The following is an 18,178-nucleotide window of genomic DNA, read 5'->3' on the forward strand; positions in this document are numbered from 1 at the left end:
ATTACAAGGATTGTAAAATTAAGCAGAATGTAATTGCAAAGCATTTAAAGAGAAAAGGAGCAGATGAAATGTACAATAAAAGCAATTACCTCATTACCAGATTTTGTTAACCGAGTGGATATACTATAAATGTTCTGTCATTTGTAAATTAAATATAAAGTTGAATTCATGTTTAATATGGTAATACATCGCATAGTTTAAGAGAAAAATAAACCAGCTTTGAGAGATTAGAACACAGTGCGAGATCCTTACCAGTGGTTCTTGCAAAAAAATCTGGTCCCCTTGAGCTGTTATACATGCCTCAAGTTTAAGGGGAGGCAAAAGGTCTGGCTTCGGCTCAAAGTACCGCTTCAACTAGAAAAAGAAGATCAAGAAAGGAGCTTATTAAAAATCTCCTTGTCACAATGTTAACTCTCTGTGGTATGTCCTACATTGAAAAGCCCTCCCCACTTCCCTTCCACCATCAAATGCCCAAATGAGACAGCTCCTCAAATTAATGCCATCTCCATAAAACCATCTTCTGAAGGATAGCTCCCGACTCCAACTCTTGCTTGAGAAACACTGTGGTGTTGTCCACTAACAATCTGGAAATGATGCAGTTCTATTACTTATGCAAATAAGAGTTATACAAATTGAACAGTTGGGTGGTCGTGGTAAAAAGCTGCAAGGTACACCCCGAAACCCTCATCCAAGAGGATTTTTCTGTTTCACATTTTATTTGTTAGCTAAGGGTTTGAAATAAGCGTATGATCTGATTTTGGACAAAACCTGAAATTCCGATCCATGGTCTTAACCACGAAAACAATATTCAAGGTCTACCATAACACAGAATGGAAATAATTGAGAAGTATCAGTTTGGCATGATGGTCTTCAACAAGGGATGTCTGTCTGCGCATTTGTGTTCCTCTGAAAGGTATTAATCCTGAATAGTGATCATGAAGTGGGTTACTGTTGTAAAGAAACCCAGTAAAGGGTGGCAGACAGGAAGGGTCAGGTATGAAAAGAAGAAAAACAGCTAAAGGATATTCAGGATTTATTGGTCATAATGCTCCTGAGGTGCATTGTGGTCTGATTAGCACACTGAATGGCTATTGGTACTGTAGATCTTCTTGGTGTCAAACCATTCACGAATAATAAAGTGTTTCTTCAGAGGTGTTTTTACTCTGGCTCCCCATGAAAAGGTTTAACATCTTAGAAACAGAAAAACAGGCTTAGCATCCTCCAAAGACATACTCTCAAAGATTAGGATGGGAATAGATGTATTCAGAGAGGTAGCACTCAGTGAAACTAAATTCATGAGCAGCAAAGTCATTGCTCAGTGATATGGTGAAGAGCAAATGCTAGGTAGAATTCTTGGCAAGGGTCACGAAAGGTAGGATTTTTAAGATGTTATTGTTATCACAAAGTAAAGTTCAATCGCAGGTGTGATAATATATACAGCTCATGTTTATTTTTATAATGCCACTGAGATCTGGCTGGATGATAAATTAAAGGGTATAACTAAATGAGCCGATTGCAGACACAGAGATATGCTGCTAAAGATTTGCCAGAGATGGGACCCTCCGTCTCGATGGCTTAAGTTGATCGCTAGCCCCCACTGTGTCCCAAATGTAGACAGAATGATGTGACATATCACCATCATACATAACGGTGTCCCTGAGAGCAGGAATTTTGGAGACAAGTAGCAGACACTTACAAAGATAGGTTACAGTTAGACCTGTGCTGTGGTCCGCATTGCCACTGACCAGAAGGCGGCGTGCCATCCACTTGTGGAGCCCTACGATCCTAGCGATATCCAACTGGTTGTGTTATGTGGCTGAGTGGTGTGCCAGTACTATAAGATTTCCTCCAGACAACCGCCCACCAGGGACCGACACATAGCAGTTACACTGGGACCAAGGTCTCCTATGGCTGGTATCATGACTCTGAGGTTGCACTGACACAACTTCTCTACCGAGGGTCCCAATAGACTTGCCGAACGAGCAGGGCTCCTGACGCTGCTCCTTACCTTCCCTCCTTCCCCACCCAGACTGTATTGGGTGTGTCATATATCCTGTCACACTTCCCGGCAAGAGACGTCCTTGTTAACTGTTATGAATGTATGCATTTACTGCATTTCTATGTGTCTTGTATGTACGATGACAAACCATGCAATATAATATATATACATACATTTTTTAAACCCGCTAGTGCCACGTCTACTAGCAGTTCCTGAGGAGGCTTTGACTAATGAACACACTGCCTGATACAACCAGGGAAATCGATGGTAACATAACTTCTCAAGAACAACACCCTAAGATAGCCATTGGCCAGGATTTACTCATTTATATGAACAGAGTATACTGAAAACTACAACGAGAATAGAACAATAAATGCCTACATACGTTTGGAATGATCAATCGAATTTATTCTTTTTGGATTCACACCAAATGATCTTCATAGATTGTTGGATGTTCCACAGACAGATCTTGGTATAATGATAGTTGCATCAAAACAGGAAGTAAAAAAAGCAAGCATTTCTATTAAGTAATATTTAACTTTAATGTGTGTTGCCGGTTTTTGAATGGCATTGGTGAAGGAATTGTACTCCGATATTTCCCTTGCAAGATTATGCATGAATAATGGGTTCGTTTGGACATCTTGTGCTACGAGGAAAACAAGACACGATAACCCTGGTTCTGTTACACTTTGGCACTGCAACAGAACCACTTGTTTGATGCTTTACACATAAACAGGCAGATAAGAGTATCACACTTGAAGCACATACATTTATCGTCTTTCCATATGTGAACATGATTGCTTATACCAACAAAATCAAGTGAACTCTACCCCGATAGAAGTTGATTTTGCTTTTCTTGCAGGTTTATGGTGCTTTTACAAAGATTAAATACTACAATATGTATGTATTATTTTGGTATTCTTGCTTCTGTTGTGCAAAAATGGATAGATAGAAAGAAGATCAATATATACACACAGACAGAGGGACACAGGACCAGCCACCAGGTAGTAGCATGCCATTTAAAATTCATGGGTTGATCGTTACGGTCATTTCTAAATGCCAGTTAATCATGTCACTGACACAATTTCCAAATTGTTTTTAGTGATTTTGTGACATATTAACCAGTTTATGCAGTAACCAATGATGAAATGGGCATTTAAAACTGGCCTCCACACTGGTGGACATAAACTACACTGTAAGGCTGAGCTGTATGGCTGACTTTATTCAACAAATGACGTTTCTCCTTAATGAAAGCATTAATACTATAGAAATATTGTAAGGCATCCAACTTGGGTCCAGGAGGGCTGGATCTGCAGCAGATTTTTAGGATATCCATGTAAGATACATTTAGATATGATGAATCTAAGTAGAGCTTGTGTACATAATTTGGCACTGATCAGACCCTTCGGGACCCCTGTTGGGAATTCTTGATGTATGGGTTCTTATATCACCATATTTGCAGTTTAGGCTTCAAATATGTTAATAAGTAGGTGTCTCAAGTTACTGTATCACAACGTGTTTGAGGTTTACCAAGCAAAAATAAAGACATATATACCAATTTGCAGACATACAGACGAACGATGAATTTCTAGGGCATTAAAGTAAGTTAAGAAAGGTATGTGTGGAGGAGATGGTGCAGTATTAGAAAGTACAGGATGCAGCAGGGAAGAACTGAGTTGCACAACAGGTCACGGTTAAGATAAATTGACAGCTGTTATTAGGTCACAGTCTAGATCAATGGGAAGCAGCAGCATTTAAATCTATCTGCACAGCTGTGAGTTACCACCACTTAAATGGCGGAAGGTATTGCAAGAAAGGATTGTGCTGCATTAGCAGAGCTGTGAGGCACAACTGCTTTAGAACAGGTGAGGGCTGAAAGTCAGGATTATCTTGGACTGAGAGGACAATAATTGATTAGGCATGCAAAAAAACATCCATCTGAAAATGTTTGAACATAAAGACACAAGAGATTGTATTGTACTGCCCACGACCAAGTGCCCAAGTCCTGCTTCTTTCCATCCTTTGTATCCAAGCCTTTAGCAACCATTGGAAATGTGGGAACATACATTGTATTGCATTTCAGCTGTGTTTTTTTTAAAGATATGTGCTACACTGCAGGATGCTCGGGGCTCAAAGCCTTGGATTCAACTTATTGGGGAATTTCGACAATGAAGGGGATAACATTGTTATTTACTGGAAGATGGGAGTAGGTCTGTATTGCAAACAAGAGCAAAGAGAGCAAGGGTGTGAGGGGTTTGGGTTATTTATTGTTTCGGCTTACGAGTGTAAGCCATACAATATAAAAGACAATAATACAAAAAAAAAATCACTTTGCAAATTAAATTTGACTAAACAATGTCATATAATATTCTTCTAACAAAATGTTTAAGACAGCAAAATAACACACAAATATACTACAATCTCATCCATGGCATCTGGGATCACCTTGCTACCTCCCTAAAGTGTAAAGTGTGCTTAGATGTTAATTTATTATTCGATTTTATGTAGCTAGATAATACCAACTCTGTACAACATATTTAAAAACATATGGTAAGTGCCTTCTGGTAATAAAATTGCACTCTTTCACTCATTTTCACCCTAAAGAAGTGCTTGCGTCGAAGATTCTCCATAGAATACAAAACACCTGCATTTTAACAATAAGCCATTATGATTACATGACTTCAAACAATTTTAGTTAGCCGCAAGTCTATGATCAAAGACAATGATATAATTAACTTTAGATTTTGAGGCTGAAGCGAAATGGTTAAGTATCAGCCCACAATTATGAAAACAACTTAATTTACTCAAAGCGATGGCCACGTGGTTTTCCAAGCTGCGTACATAAAAGAAGCCATTGCATCGAAAATAAGCACACTCAGATTAAAAGGCATAAGTTCATAGCAGTATTACAGTGTCTGAAGTTATTTTATTTTTTAAATAGCGGACGAAGATATAACTTCCTTGCTGAGTGCATAGCAGCATAAAGTGAATTAAAGTGTTTAACCCACCTTGCATACAATTGCAGGTAGTATTGCGACTTCTATTCGACCAGTTCCTTGCAAAGGTCTTTACAGGGAGGCATCCTAACCTACATTTTATAAATAAGGCTCTCTTTGATGGCGGGAAAAGTTGATCCAAGTAGCTCTCGTAATAAGGAGTGGGGTTGATTTCCTGACACAATGTAAAAACCTTTTTTTAGACAGCCAAGACAAATACTTTTCTTTGATTTCTTCCTAAATTGAGGGAGCCATGGTCTCAGGGTTAGACAAAACTTGTGGCATTCCATGTTGGTTAAGGATCTTCCTAAGGTACATCTTGTGAGTTACTGCTTTGCCACAGTTCACGAATAGGCTGGAGATACGCAACAAGGTTTGGTCTGTTTAGTCCATATTCGGTGCCAAAATAGGACTGGTTTAAGCGCTGCAACAGCTTCAATGTTATTCATACCCAACTCATGTCTTAGGGCTGCCACTGGAGCCATAGGTGAACCTGCTCCAGGTGACGCAAGAATTGTTTCTCAAGTTTCAGAAGACCTGGTGTCGTATTGCGTCCCCAAAGCTCAGCCACGTACAAGTCAGCTGCCTGTGCTTGCATAGCTGCCAAGGTTTCAGATTGCCATGTGTGACATTTTACACACTTGAGTGAAATTATGAGTGACATTTAAACGGCTATTAGACACTTTCTCGCAAGCAAAAATCATGCAATGAGGACGAGGGAAACTTTTAAATATCAGAAATTACAGCCATTTGAACAACAAGAAACTCCAAGAACTTCTTGAAACTGTTGCAGAGCACCAGAAATAGAAGGAACCTAACCCTATTGCTCCCTCCTGTAACCGGACGGTACTGTAAACGAATGCATAACCATGAAGCCCTCGTGAGTTGAACGTTAGCGCAGGCTTTAGGTCACCAATTCAAAGTCTTTCACAACCGGTCAACACCTAAACATCCAATAGTCAACATCTGACACCAGCTCCGTGCCTATCACTGCAAACCCAAGCCCATCAGAAGACAGTTCCCAAGGAAACCTTTCCCTGTCACTGTTGTAACCGGCATCACCTGTTCTACCAAGGCTTCCTGACTCATGACCTCATTTACCCTTAAAGTAGGCAATGAGAGCAACAGAACAAGAGTATGAGAGAGAAAAAGGAGAGGTGCGAGAGAAGAGGGCATTATAACACGGAAGGGAAAAGCCTAAATTAGTTTAAAAAGGGGGTGTGAGCAGTATAAAGGGAGAAGAAATTGAGGGATAAAGGAAGAAGCTACCCGAATACACAGAAGAAGTGTGTATGTGAAAAGAAAAAGGAAGAAAAACAACATAGGTAAACGTCACAGGTGAGTCATGTGCCCTACACTAGCTAATACATCCCTCTCTTATCAATTGTAACTGATTTTGATCACTGTGCCGAAGTACCGTATTGACAGTAGGACTATGGGAAAGGATGGGCACGATGGAAATTATCCAAGAAGGCCGGGCGAGAATGGAAAGTGATGTTGCTTAGACATCTTACTCTAGTCTTTTATACATCACTTGCTTCCGGTTTCAGTCTGTAGAACGTGCTGTTTTTTTAAGAGTGAGGTTTTTGTACCATCTTGACCGCCGTGCTCATAATTGCTAATATAGACTTTGCTAACTAAACGTTACACCTGCATCAGTCAGTCAGCGCTACCTCATTAAATACAGGGTGTCTTTCATTTCCACATTTAGTTGCCACACTTACTTTTATCTCTTGCTGTAGTACCTATAATTTTGCAAGTATTATGCATGTGCTATACATACTGACACCGGCGTGGACTTTAAATCACTTACTTAGAAGAGTTCAGAGACTGAGAGTGACGACCCGACTGGTCACTCACTGCACTGCTGCCCAGCCACTATGTGCACTCTGGCTGTATCTTCTGCTTCATCCAGGCTGCTCAGTGCTGGCCACTCGCGATTCGTCCCGGGCCGCCCCCCCCGGCGCAGCCGCTCCGGTCACGCTGGCCAGCTGAGCTCAGCTGACCCACTGACTTTCACCCCGGCGCCTCAGCTACCAGGTGAGGTGCTGCAGTGTTTTGGGTGGCCCGGCAGCCTGCCGCAATCAACATTCATGCCTCTTGCGCTGCATGCCGCCATCAGAGACTAGAGTCTCGTGTTGCACACCTCTGACTCTGATGCGTCCCCCACTGTTCTGCCTACTTCCTCCTAACACGGCATTGACTCTATCGGCACATCCGGATGAATCCCGGCCCCCATGGTGTGCCACAGTGATAATTGACAGCAGTATCGACTGCTGAGAGGGCAGCCCCCCCCCCCCCACCCCACCCGCTCCCTCTGTGTGGTTGTGTGATGAGTCTGAAAGCCGCCGGCGCCACAGCCACTATTTGCCGGATTGTTTCCAGGCAACACACAGCAGGCAGCTGGGCAGAGTGGATACATTGTAGCGGCTAGTACTCTCAGCCACACCACAGAGCTGAGAACAGATCGGTATAACTATTTAGGAGCTCAGCAGCAAGCAGCACTTCTCTTGGAGCACCAGAGTGCCTGTGGACAGGCGCCACTGGTGGCGCGCTCTGCCACATGGCAAAATGCTTGACAGTGCATTTCAGTGCGGTGATGCGGATCACCGCACTGAAATGCGTGAGCATCACGGCTGATGCGTGATACTTGGCAGGACTGCGCTTGGTACGCCTATAAGGCTGCCTTCGTCAGTCTTCTGTAAAATTTGCAGCTGAAGTGAAACACAGCATTTGAGTACTGGGAGAGGCTGGCTTTGCTCTTGGGTTTCTGCTGGGCTCAAATCCTTGTTATCAAGCTTTATTCCCAAATAGTCATAGAAGTCTACCTAGTCAGGCACCTGGTAGTACATTTTGAATATTTTTCTCAAGTTGTGCCGAGGGGTGACCAACATGTACTTTGTCTTGGTAATATTAATTATGACATTCTTCAGAGAGCAATAATGATCAAATCCCTTGAATAATTTGAGCATATAGAGCTCCATGCATACTAATAATACGGCAGTGTCAGCAAATAACAGGATTGGGGATTTGTTCCCACCAATGGTTGGGACATCTAGATGTAGGGCTAAACAGTGCTCATCAAATTCATTAATAAACAGATTAAAAAGTAGGGGTGCTTGAACACATCCTTCCCTCATACCTGATTTTATAGCAAAAATTGACATACAATCCCCTTTTCAGACGAATCTCACTGCAGCTCCGTTACCCTGGTGAAGTTGTTTCACTGCACTCATGAAATTGGTATTAATTCCCAGTTTCTGCAGGCTCTGCCAAAGGGCTGGACTGTCCACAAAATCAAATACCGTTTTAAGGTCAATAACATTTAAAAAGAGCGCAGAATGTTTTATGAAGGTATTCTGTCGGCAAGCACTGTACAATATGGACACTTGATCGATCGTTCCTTGTGATTTACGGAAATAAGCTAGGAATGGTGACAAAATCGTGTAGTCTTCAACCCACGATTCTAGTCGTATTAACAGTAACTTAGCATAGATTTTGATGGCACTGTCTAGCAGTGAAATCAGGCAGCAACTAGCCAGATTGTTCAGGCAACCTTTTTTTATTCAGCGGTAAAATGAGCACAGTTCTCTAGGATGCAGGACCCTCTACAAAATCCCAGATTGTGTTAAATGCTGTGGTTAATATAGGCACTTTAAGTAAATGGCTATTTTTGTATGGTCACTCTCAAGTTTTAAAACTAAAGCTGCTGTTTTTTTTTCTTTTCACATAGGTCACTGAGGCCTGCTAACCAGACCGCAGTGCCAGGGACTTGGCCCTAAAGCGTATGTCCAGTTGGCTGTACCCAATTGGAAATGGCTAACGCACCTCTAAGTCCCTAATAGAAGGTACCCTGGTACCCAGGGCATGTAAGTTAGAGGGGTACCCAAGGGCTGCACCACTGGTTGTGCCATCCTAGAGGTCCCCCAAGAAAAAAGTTCCCAGCCCACCGCTGCGGACTGGTAGAGCAGTTGTGCACTCCTAACCGGACTTTGCCATTGAAAGCAATGGCAAATTCACCACTTTCCCCGAACTTGTGTGTAAGTCACTCTTCTGTCAGGCCTACCGTGTCCTAAAGGAGGGTGCAACATATGACACTTTAAGCACATGTATTTTACATGTCCTGACAGTAAAACATTCAAAACTAAAAAAAATTACTGTGAAAAGAATTGGTCTCCCAATTGGCAAGTACAGGGTTACACGCTGATCCATCAGCTGTGCTAACTCCTGAACAGTGAGACCACCAAACTGGACACTCCAAGATATCAAACAACCTGTTACATTATTCCAGACTTGTATCTCAAGTTGAAATAAATTTTACTTGTTTTAGTATGCAGTTATAGCAAAGCTGACACTTTGTAGCCTTTAAAACTCTTGTCCTTTCCACGAGAGCACTTCCAGCAGAGACATGCCAATGACTCTCAGGAAGGAGAACAATGAGGGAGTGTAGGCCATGCAGTTGTCACTTCCCTCCTGCAGGAAGCCACTTAGGTGTTAGCTCCAAATGGCAGGCTTTTATGGTGGAGCTGCCTTTGAAGGGCAGATGTAAAACCTCAGGGGGGAGGGTTGCCCCGTTGTTGAGGTAGACAGGCTGGCACAGGGAGCAGAGAGGGGAAACCAGTGGCTAAAGTGGCTTCCCCAGGGGTGTGTAGCCCTGGGATAGCCCCACCCCAGGGGTGGGCTAGGGAGGTCTGAAAACCAAGGGAGGGTGCTGCCATCTTGGGAGAGGGCAGAATGGTTCATCCTGAGATAGCCAGGTACCACACTCCACAAGAATGAGGCATCAGGTGGGAGGGAAATGGTAGCCCATTGGCTACCAATCGCATCCTGCCCTGAGGAAACTCTCTGAGCATAAAGGGTACACCCCTTGCACCCAGACCTCAGCTGCTGCACCTGGTGGCTAGCAAAGAGAAGGACTGTCTGCCATATCCTGCTTATAGAGGAGTTGTCAATCAAAAGTAGAGGACCCCCAGCATCAATAGAGTACCGGCGCTGGGAAATGCAACATATTAAAGAAAAACCCATGTCTTCCCATAATCTCCTCATGCATTGTCATAAAATAATATATGCGTAGAAATACTCAATCTCTATATATACAGTGTATTCATACTAATTTTCAACTTCATTCTATGTAACAGGAATATTGCACAATAGACATTAGATAATTTACAAATTATGACAAAATATTGCACAGTATATCACAAACTTCTTACAATGTGACTAAAAATAATCTGCAGATCACCTGCCAACAAAAGTACCTCTCTAAAACCATTACATCATCCTCTCCATCATTCATTGTACACACCACCTGTCACTCCCAATTACTGCAATCTAGCATTCTAATAAAAACAATGTATCAGATTTGCAATCCATTCCTCATGTAACACAACTAAATGTGATTGAACTACAAACTTGTTTAATATTACTGATACATAGAATAGGAAATAAAATGTATATATAAAGAATGAGTCTTTCTGAGCATATCCTTTTGTAACTTTATTGAAGGAGGAGATTATGGAACGACGAGGATCTTCGTTAATAAAGAGTAGTTGTCTCCAGAGCTCAGTCAAGCCAAGAGACTCCAGGGGCCAGTCGACTGGCCTCCGGTTTGCAGCACAGTGACACAACAGCTGAAGAAGCCTGCTGGGGACCGTCAGCAGCCAAAGTCTTCAAGCCCCTACCACCACTGCTGTGTAGCACCAAGGACCAACACCAGAAGCACAAAGTTGCACTTGAGTTGGTTGAAGCCGAGAATGCTGCAGGAGGTTTGCTGGGCCCTACAAAAGGCGAGTTATCTACTCTGAAAGGATTGCCTGCGACTATGACAACGGGCGACTGGTAGTCCACTGGTGAAGGCACTTTGGCCAGACTGGAGAGGATGTCGTGGAAAGACCTTGAAAACAGGACTGCTCACGGTCTTTGTGGACCGAGGAATCCCTGCAGGAAGTCCCCCATCAACCATATTGCATTCACAGCATCCTTGGAGCATATTCAGCATCCTTCATCCCTATCATCTGGGATGAAGGAATCTACCATAGGAATCCACTGCAACACGGATAAAGTCCCTGAAACTGCTGAAGGACTGCTTCTTGTGTGAAGGTAACTGTTCTTGAGGACCTTGCTGGTCTCCCTGACTAGCTCCCTGATGGAGGTGGTGGCCCCAAGTACTTCTAACCGACTGCATTGACACTTACCTAAGTTTTATTTGAAAACGTTTCTGAGTGTCCAATTCGATGACTTTGCCATGGCTAGTTCGTGGATGGGTGAAATTGCATTGATTTATTATTGCTTGTAAAATCTATATCTCCAGAACCATCCAGTGGACCTTTTTCCTTCTAGTGTTTAAATTCTTATTAAAAATGCAGTCTATTTTTGTACATTGGTGTCAGATTCCTGAGTGTTGTGTTGATTTCTTCTTCAATTGTGTTGGTGCTGTTTAAATGTGTTACACTTGTTCCTCTGTGTAAGTCTTGTTGCTTAGTGCCACAGCTACCTGGGGTAGCGCTGAGGGTTTTACAGACTAAACCTAGTGAATGTAAAGTGGTTGGTAAGTATATTATGTTTTGAGGTTGCACAACCACACCATATAGGACCCCATTTCCTCACAGGCGCCAAAACAGTCAAGTTGTTACGGTAGGTGTCTGATGAAATTCTATCTGGGCCAAGGGCTTTAACTGTCTTTTGGCTTAAAATGGCAGCTTGATCTTCACTTTCAGTGAATGCTGCACATGTTTTGTCATGTTTTTCAATGGCTGGAGTCCAGCAGTTGATGCAGGGGGAACAAACCCTGAGGATTGGCATTGGGGGCAAGGCCTCAGTGGTAGGTGGTGTGGTCTCAAAGCATTGCTAGCAAAGAGCAGCAAAAACAAATCCAAAGGGATCAACAGGTGCTGCCAGTGTAACCTACCTCATAGTGCATGGCGTTGGACAAACAAAAACACGGTGGGGAATGGCCCCAGGGAATATTTTGAGACCAAGCCTGGACACAGTCCCTATTATCACTGTATCACCAAAAGAGTATCCATGGGCCAATTATAATGAACCTACTACCTTACAAGATGCAATGTGAGAAACAAACCAGGATAAAGGAAAGTGTGACTAGTCCTGGAATTATCCTAAATGATAAGGATACCCATCAGTCACCGCACGGTAACGCCCTTCATCATTTGGGACACATTATGGACCTTCCCATATGTGAGACATAAATGGTGCGAAAGTACGAGATAAAATGTCGTACATCAAAATATGGCTCACCGTACGGTCCTTCTGATATTAGCTGGTATTCTAATCTGATGGGTGACAAAATTGCAGTGCATGTGAGTGCGGAAGAAAGTGAATTAAAATTGGGTGAACGAGTAACACTGTATTTTAATATTTTACTCACTCCTCCAATGTTAAAAAACCAGAGCAACCAAGAGCAGTTTTAAACAAATATCTGCTCAGATGTAATTTAGGTCGACATGTTTCAGCAAAATGGATCCTATTGTCCTTGCCTTCCTCAGGACCTTTGTGAATGAGTGCTACTGCAATGTCCAAAATGTGAAATAAGATGGTGAAAAAAAAAGAAGATTAAAGATCGTTATCACCTGAAGTCCTAGGTGTCTATTGATTCCTTCCTGAACATGGACTGATTTGTCACTGAGAAGGAAAAACAAGTGTTACTATGTAGTGACATGCATCTCAAACAAAGGTGTAGGTAGATAATCAGGTGTCTAATAGTGTCAACCTCCTGATGTTACAATAAAAGTGAATCACAGTGGCATATTGCTCAAGTCCAAATACAATTGTCGTTACATCATGTATTGTCTTATAACTAGGATGTAATCCAACCCCTGCTTACCTATTGCACAGGACGAAAGAGCCTCAGCTCACCTGGCTGCGGCTCAGGGAGAGGAAGCACCGCTCCAAAATCAGGGGAAAAAAACAGGAAACAATGTTAAATGCTCTTTTCCCACCCGGCTGCTTGTACATTTTGAATAAAAAGCCTCTCTTTCAGTCCCTATAACGCAATCTCTAACGATCATGTTTAGGAATCCTGTTACATGGATTAACAGTAGGAATCGGTAGTAGGGCACACCTGAGTATGATTGCTGTGCGAGTCTGGTATTCTTGTTCTAAATGTATAGATAAAAATATCACTTTATTTCATGCCAATCACCCATTATGATCTTGGGTAGTAGTAGGCAAAGAGGTCACGTGATAGTCATGCACGTACCCACTTAACAAGGTGAGATAGAAAGAATAAGAGAAAAGTAAGCCTTCCATCATTATTCACCCCGTTTGGCGGCATCGCGCCTTTCATACTTGGTAGCTGTCTAGCCCCTATAAGTGTGGGAGGAAAGCTTAGGTCGCAAGTTTAAACAGACACTAACAAAAGCTAACGTGGCATGGTGTAAGCCATAAACTGCTTCCCGGTATTGCCCCGTATCGCGCTTACCAAAATAAACAGTGCAGTAAATGGAAGCTAAGCTTTAGATACTTGAAATAGCCTTTGACACAAAATTAGCGCGGCATGGTCTGAGCCACGGAAGAGTGCCCTGATCTTGCCCGTATAGCGCTACAACAATGTGTAGTGCCTGTGGAAGTTGTACCTGTGTTGGGAAGTTGGAAACCAAGCTTTTAACTAACTTTCTACAAGTTTTATCGTATCCCCGACATAGCGAGAAAATTCCCGCCGCTACGAAAACCGAGATCGTCCCAGCGCCTGTCGTCGCTGCCTGAAGACGTCACATTCTTCGTTTGAGGGAAGATTTCCATTGCTGCGAACATCGTCGCAGAGCCTGTCACCGCTGGGTGAGATCACGCATCACGTCGCTGCGAGAATCGTCGCAGAGCCATCGCATCAAGGAACCGCAAGTGAAAGATAGCCGTTGAGCCGCACATCGTCGCCCCGGAGATCGTCGCAGTCCCTAAAGATCGTCGCATCGTGTCTTTATTTAAGTGCCATAATTGGACCCACTGGTGCAAGAGCTAGGGCATCCAGCTGATGCAAAGTTGTACCACTTCTGCTGTATTCAAATGTAAGCTCCTGCATCAGTGAATTGCATATTACATGTTACAGTTGCATGTGACATAAACAATAGCTATTACACTTGAATGACTCTACATTCTATAAGGAAAAACAAGGCAGTATACGATTACCACATGTATCCTTTAAGCAAAGAGAAAAAGAAAAAAGAAATTGCAAAATGTAATAATCAAACTTTTTAGGTACCTTGGCAGTGGCTTTTTCGTAACAGAAAATTATCAACAGTAGAAATCTGTTGTACAGTAGATTCAATGTGGTGCATGTCAGAATTGGTACTAGTTCTACTCACATTGGAACTTTGAGGATGAATACAAACATTGTGCTTCTGAGAAGCACATTCGGTACCTTTGTAGTCAAACCATACATTATTGTCTTCAACTGTTTCAAAAAAATATTCTTGTGTAGAGAGCTAAGGCATCGAGCTGAGACAAACTCCAACCACTTCTGATGTAGTTAAACATTGAAGCTCCTGCATTAGCGAATTGCACATTATATGTTACAGTTCTATGTGACCTACACAATAGCTATTAGACATGAATGAATACATTGTATAATCAAAATAAAGGTAGTTTACGATTACCACAATGTGCCAACCAGTTCCTAAACAAAGTCTTTTTTCATTTTTATTTTGAGGTTCTGAGCAGAGGTTGACTTTGAGTAAATTTGTGTGAAAGGGCTTTGTGAATAACAGGGAGGCAGAGAGGTGTGTGCACAAAGAATAGACTTGGTTTCTAAATGGGTGTCGGGTTTAGGCTAATTTAGGAAGTAAATAGCGATTTGCATAGGCCATACATCACTGATCCCTAGTTAAAGTGGAGACGTAAGGGGCAATAATGAAGATAGAGTTCAAATGTCTGAGTATACTTAGAAAGTTGTTATATGAAAGTATTAGGATTGAAGTGTATTATAAAAAATGTAAAGGATAAAAGTAAAAAAAGATGGAAAAAAATCCATTTGAAGAATAACGTGAGTTTCTTACAAGTCTTGGAGATTCCAGTCCAGAAGTTCTTCAGCAGCTTGAGATGCGTAATGTTCCAAGAGGCTATTGTTGCCATCATCTGAGAAAAGCGAAGCAATCCAATTTATATCCTCAAAGGGACAGTAATGTTCCTCGAATGTTGGATCGGCAATTTGAATAGCAGGCAATCTGCGATGTTGTGAAAGGTCGCACGTTGCAGGAAATCTTTCGCAGCTGCGCAGAAATCCCATTCCGCTGCGATTCCTTTTTGCATTGCATTCGCCATTGCTCCACTGCCAGAACAATCACGTTCATGGTTTTCAAGATAATGCATTACCTGCTGGATAATGGCAGCGATTGTTGGATGTTGGCAAGTCAAACATCCATTCGCCAGTCAAATGGGCAAGTTTTGCAATCAAACGATGGTTGTACGCATATTGCATAAGTGTAGATACATGTTATGTTGTAGCTTGCTCCGATAATAGATAGAGGTAGGTAGCTGAAAAGTTTTTCCGTTTTTTTACAGTATTGATGTAGCTTGGCGTAGAGGCGTATTCTGTCGGACATAGTTGTTACCACAGAGAGCGTAGCCGTTTCTAGAAGTAGAATTAGTAGTAGGATGGCCGCAAAGAGAGCGAGAATTATGGGCACTGTTCCTGCTATTCCAGAGATGATCGAATGAATGTAGTGTGGTATTAAAAGAAGAACAGTTTGAAAGCGTGTTAAAAAAGTGTGCCAGAACTTGAGTGTGGCGTGTTGAAAATTGTGTTACAATTCACAAAGTGTAATTGGCGGTTCGTATTTAAAAGGGAGTCTATTTTACTAAAAGTTCGTGGTATCTGCAGTCGATAAATTTCTTTTGCAGAAGTGAGGGAGACTTGTGTTCTGAACAAAAGTGCTTTTAGTTTGGTTTGTTTCTTGAAATCGGTTTTCAAACTAGGAATTGAAGGCCAAGTTGAAGTTTGGGAGTTAGTTTGTGTGGGTGGGAATACACATTGCCACAGGAAGTTACTGTGTTTGAAATAGTACATGTGGTGTGGCAGCTCACATTCCGTAGGAGTGCATGTTATTGAGAAGCAGATAACTGCCGTTAGAAAGCTGTGTGAATGTTGGTCTGATTGTGGGAGTTGGCGTCCTTTAAAAAAAGGACGCAAGATTGGGGGCTGTCAGCTTAGAAGCGCTGTGTATTAGACGTTCTTGGATAGTAATGAATGACTGCCATTGTGGTCGCAGTTTTCTCCTGTGAGAAAAACTTCTGTATGCTCTTTAAGACAACGATACGTATATGGGAGAAACCACTGCTCGTGAATAAACATGCTACCTTATATAATCACAAACAACATGACAAACAACATGTGCACCTAGCAGACGCAGCAACACTACATACTGTGGGAAACCTGGCTAGCCATGTACACAAACTAAACACGGCATGGCACCTCTGCCTCACAATGCAGAATGCGGAGAGAGATGGGAGCAAAGTATGTGCGAAGGTGGTAAGTAATTATCGATTATAAAAGTATATAATGCAAAGTCTTGAGGAAAGAGTTGAGTATGCAGAGCACAAACATGTACATGTCAACATACAATGATGGTCTATTGAGTGAAGTGGACGCAACCATGACAATAAAGTCAGTAGGGAAGATTATGGAATGGTAGCGCGTATGTCCCCCCTTCCCCTAAATGTTGAGGGTAGTGGACTGGCTCGGCGTACGGAAGACTAGCGTAGGGGTTTAAAGAAGAGGCACGTTTCTCTGGGTGTGGTTCTCTTCCGGATTGGCGAATGTGTCTGCCAGGTCTGCGCAGATTAAACCTCCACGAGGCTGACGCTATGAGCAAAGGTGGCTGCGTGAATGATTCTATTAGCATGCTGGTATCCAAAAACCGTCATGGCCGCTGCGACGGATATATGCTCCACAGTTCACCTTCCGACACCGCTGTATGTGAAAGAGAGCCCACCACGTGCCGTCGGAAGCTCCTGGGCCGAGGTCTGCGAGATTGGCTGGCTCCTGAGATTAACGATGGGTACGTCGACACAGGCAGGCAGCGCCCAGCCTGAGGCCCAGCACTGTGGAGTGTTCTGTATACTACTAACACAGTAGTCTGACAGGTACCAACAGTGGAACAGTGTTTTTGATACCATAGTGGGCGATGCTAGAACTGTATCTGAGAGTGGAGATGAAGGTACTCCTTTCAAACAGGTTCAACCAACTCTAGGTCCCAACAGTGGAACGGTGTCGTTCCACTGTTGGGACCTAGAGTTGGTCCCAACTATGTCCGATATTACCTTCTGCTTGGTTTTCACTGAACTCCTTTCGTTGAGGTGCGTCAGACTCTGTGATTTCGTAGTTAACAGTTGCATATGATTATTGGGCTTGGTTGACTGCAGTCGCTGGAGTACACCGCAGTACAGCAGGCCCGAACAGTGAACCGGGGTCTTAATTATATGAATGAGGATATCAGAAGTTAAAGTCTGTGATGATTTGTGTGTACCCCCTCCGATCAGGTGCAACCAGCTGTTGCTCACAACAGTGGAACTGTGTCTTGATGCCACAATGGACGATGTTAGAACTGCATCTGAGAGTGGAGATGAAGGTACTCCCTTCGACCAGATGCAACCAACTCTGGGTCCAAACAGTGGAACGATGTCTTGATCCCACAATGGACGATATCCGATATTACCTGCAGCTTGGTTTTGATAGGACTCCCTATGTTGAGGTGCATCACAGTCTGTGCTTCCATAGCTAACTGCTGTACAGGATTATTGGTCTTTGTTGGCTGTAGTCGCTGGACTACAGCGCGGTACAGCAGGTCCGAACAATGAAACAGGGTCTTGATTCTATGATTGAGGATGTCAGAAGTTAAAGTCTGTGATGATTTCGGTGTACCCCCTCCTATCAGGTGCAACCAACTCTAGGTACCAACAGTGGAAGGGTGTCTTGATCCCACAATGGACGATGTTACAACTGCATCTGAGAGTGGAGATGAAGGTACTCACTTCGACCAGCTGCAACCAACTCTGGGTCCCAACAGTGGAACGGTGTCTTGATCCCACAATGGATTATGTTAGAACTGCATCTGAGAGTGGAGATGAAGGTACTCCCTATGACCAGGTGGAACCAACTCTAGGTTCCAACAGTGGAACGGTGTCTTAATTCCACAATGGAAGATGTCCGATATTACATTCTGCTTGGTTTGTA

General features: G+C 42.9%; 1 protein-coding gene across 1 annotated transcript in view; it reads right to left on the bottom strand.

Annotated features, from left to right (window-relative positions):
- Positions 1-18,178, bottom strand: part of FANCI (FA complementation group I) — a 636,131-nt gene that overhangs the window by 343,255 nt on the left and 274,698 nt on the right. Inside the window, exon 20 of the mRNA XM_086958134.1 lies at positions 253-354. Within this exon, the coding sequence (XP_086814260.1) occupies positions 253-354 (102 nt within the window). The remainder of the gene's footprint in view (positions 1-252; positions 355-18,178) is intronic.

Source organism: Lissotriton vulgaris, chromosome 2_1, assembly GCF_964263255.1.
Source record: "Lissotriton vulgaris chromosome 2_1, aLisVul1.2, whole genome shotgun sequence".
In the NCBI taxonomy this organism is placed as follows: Eukaryota; Metazoa; Chordata; class Amphibia; order Caudata; family Salamandridae; genus Lissotriton; species Lissotriton vulgaris.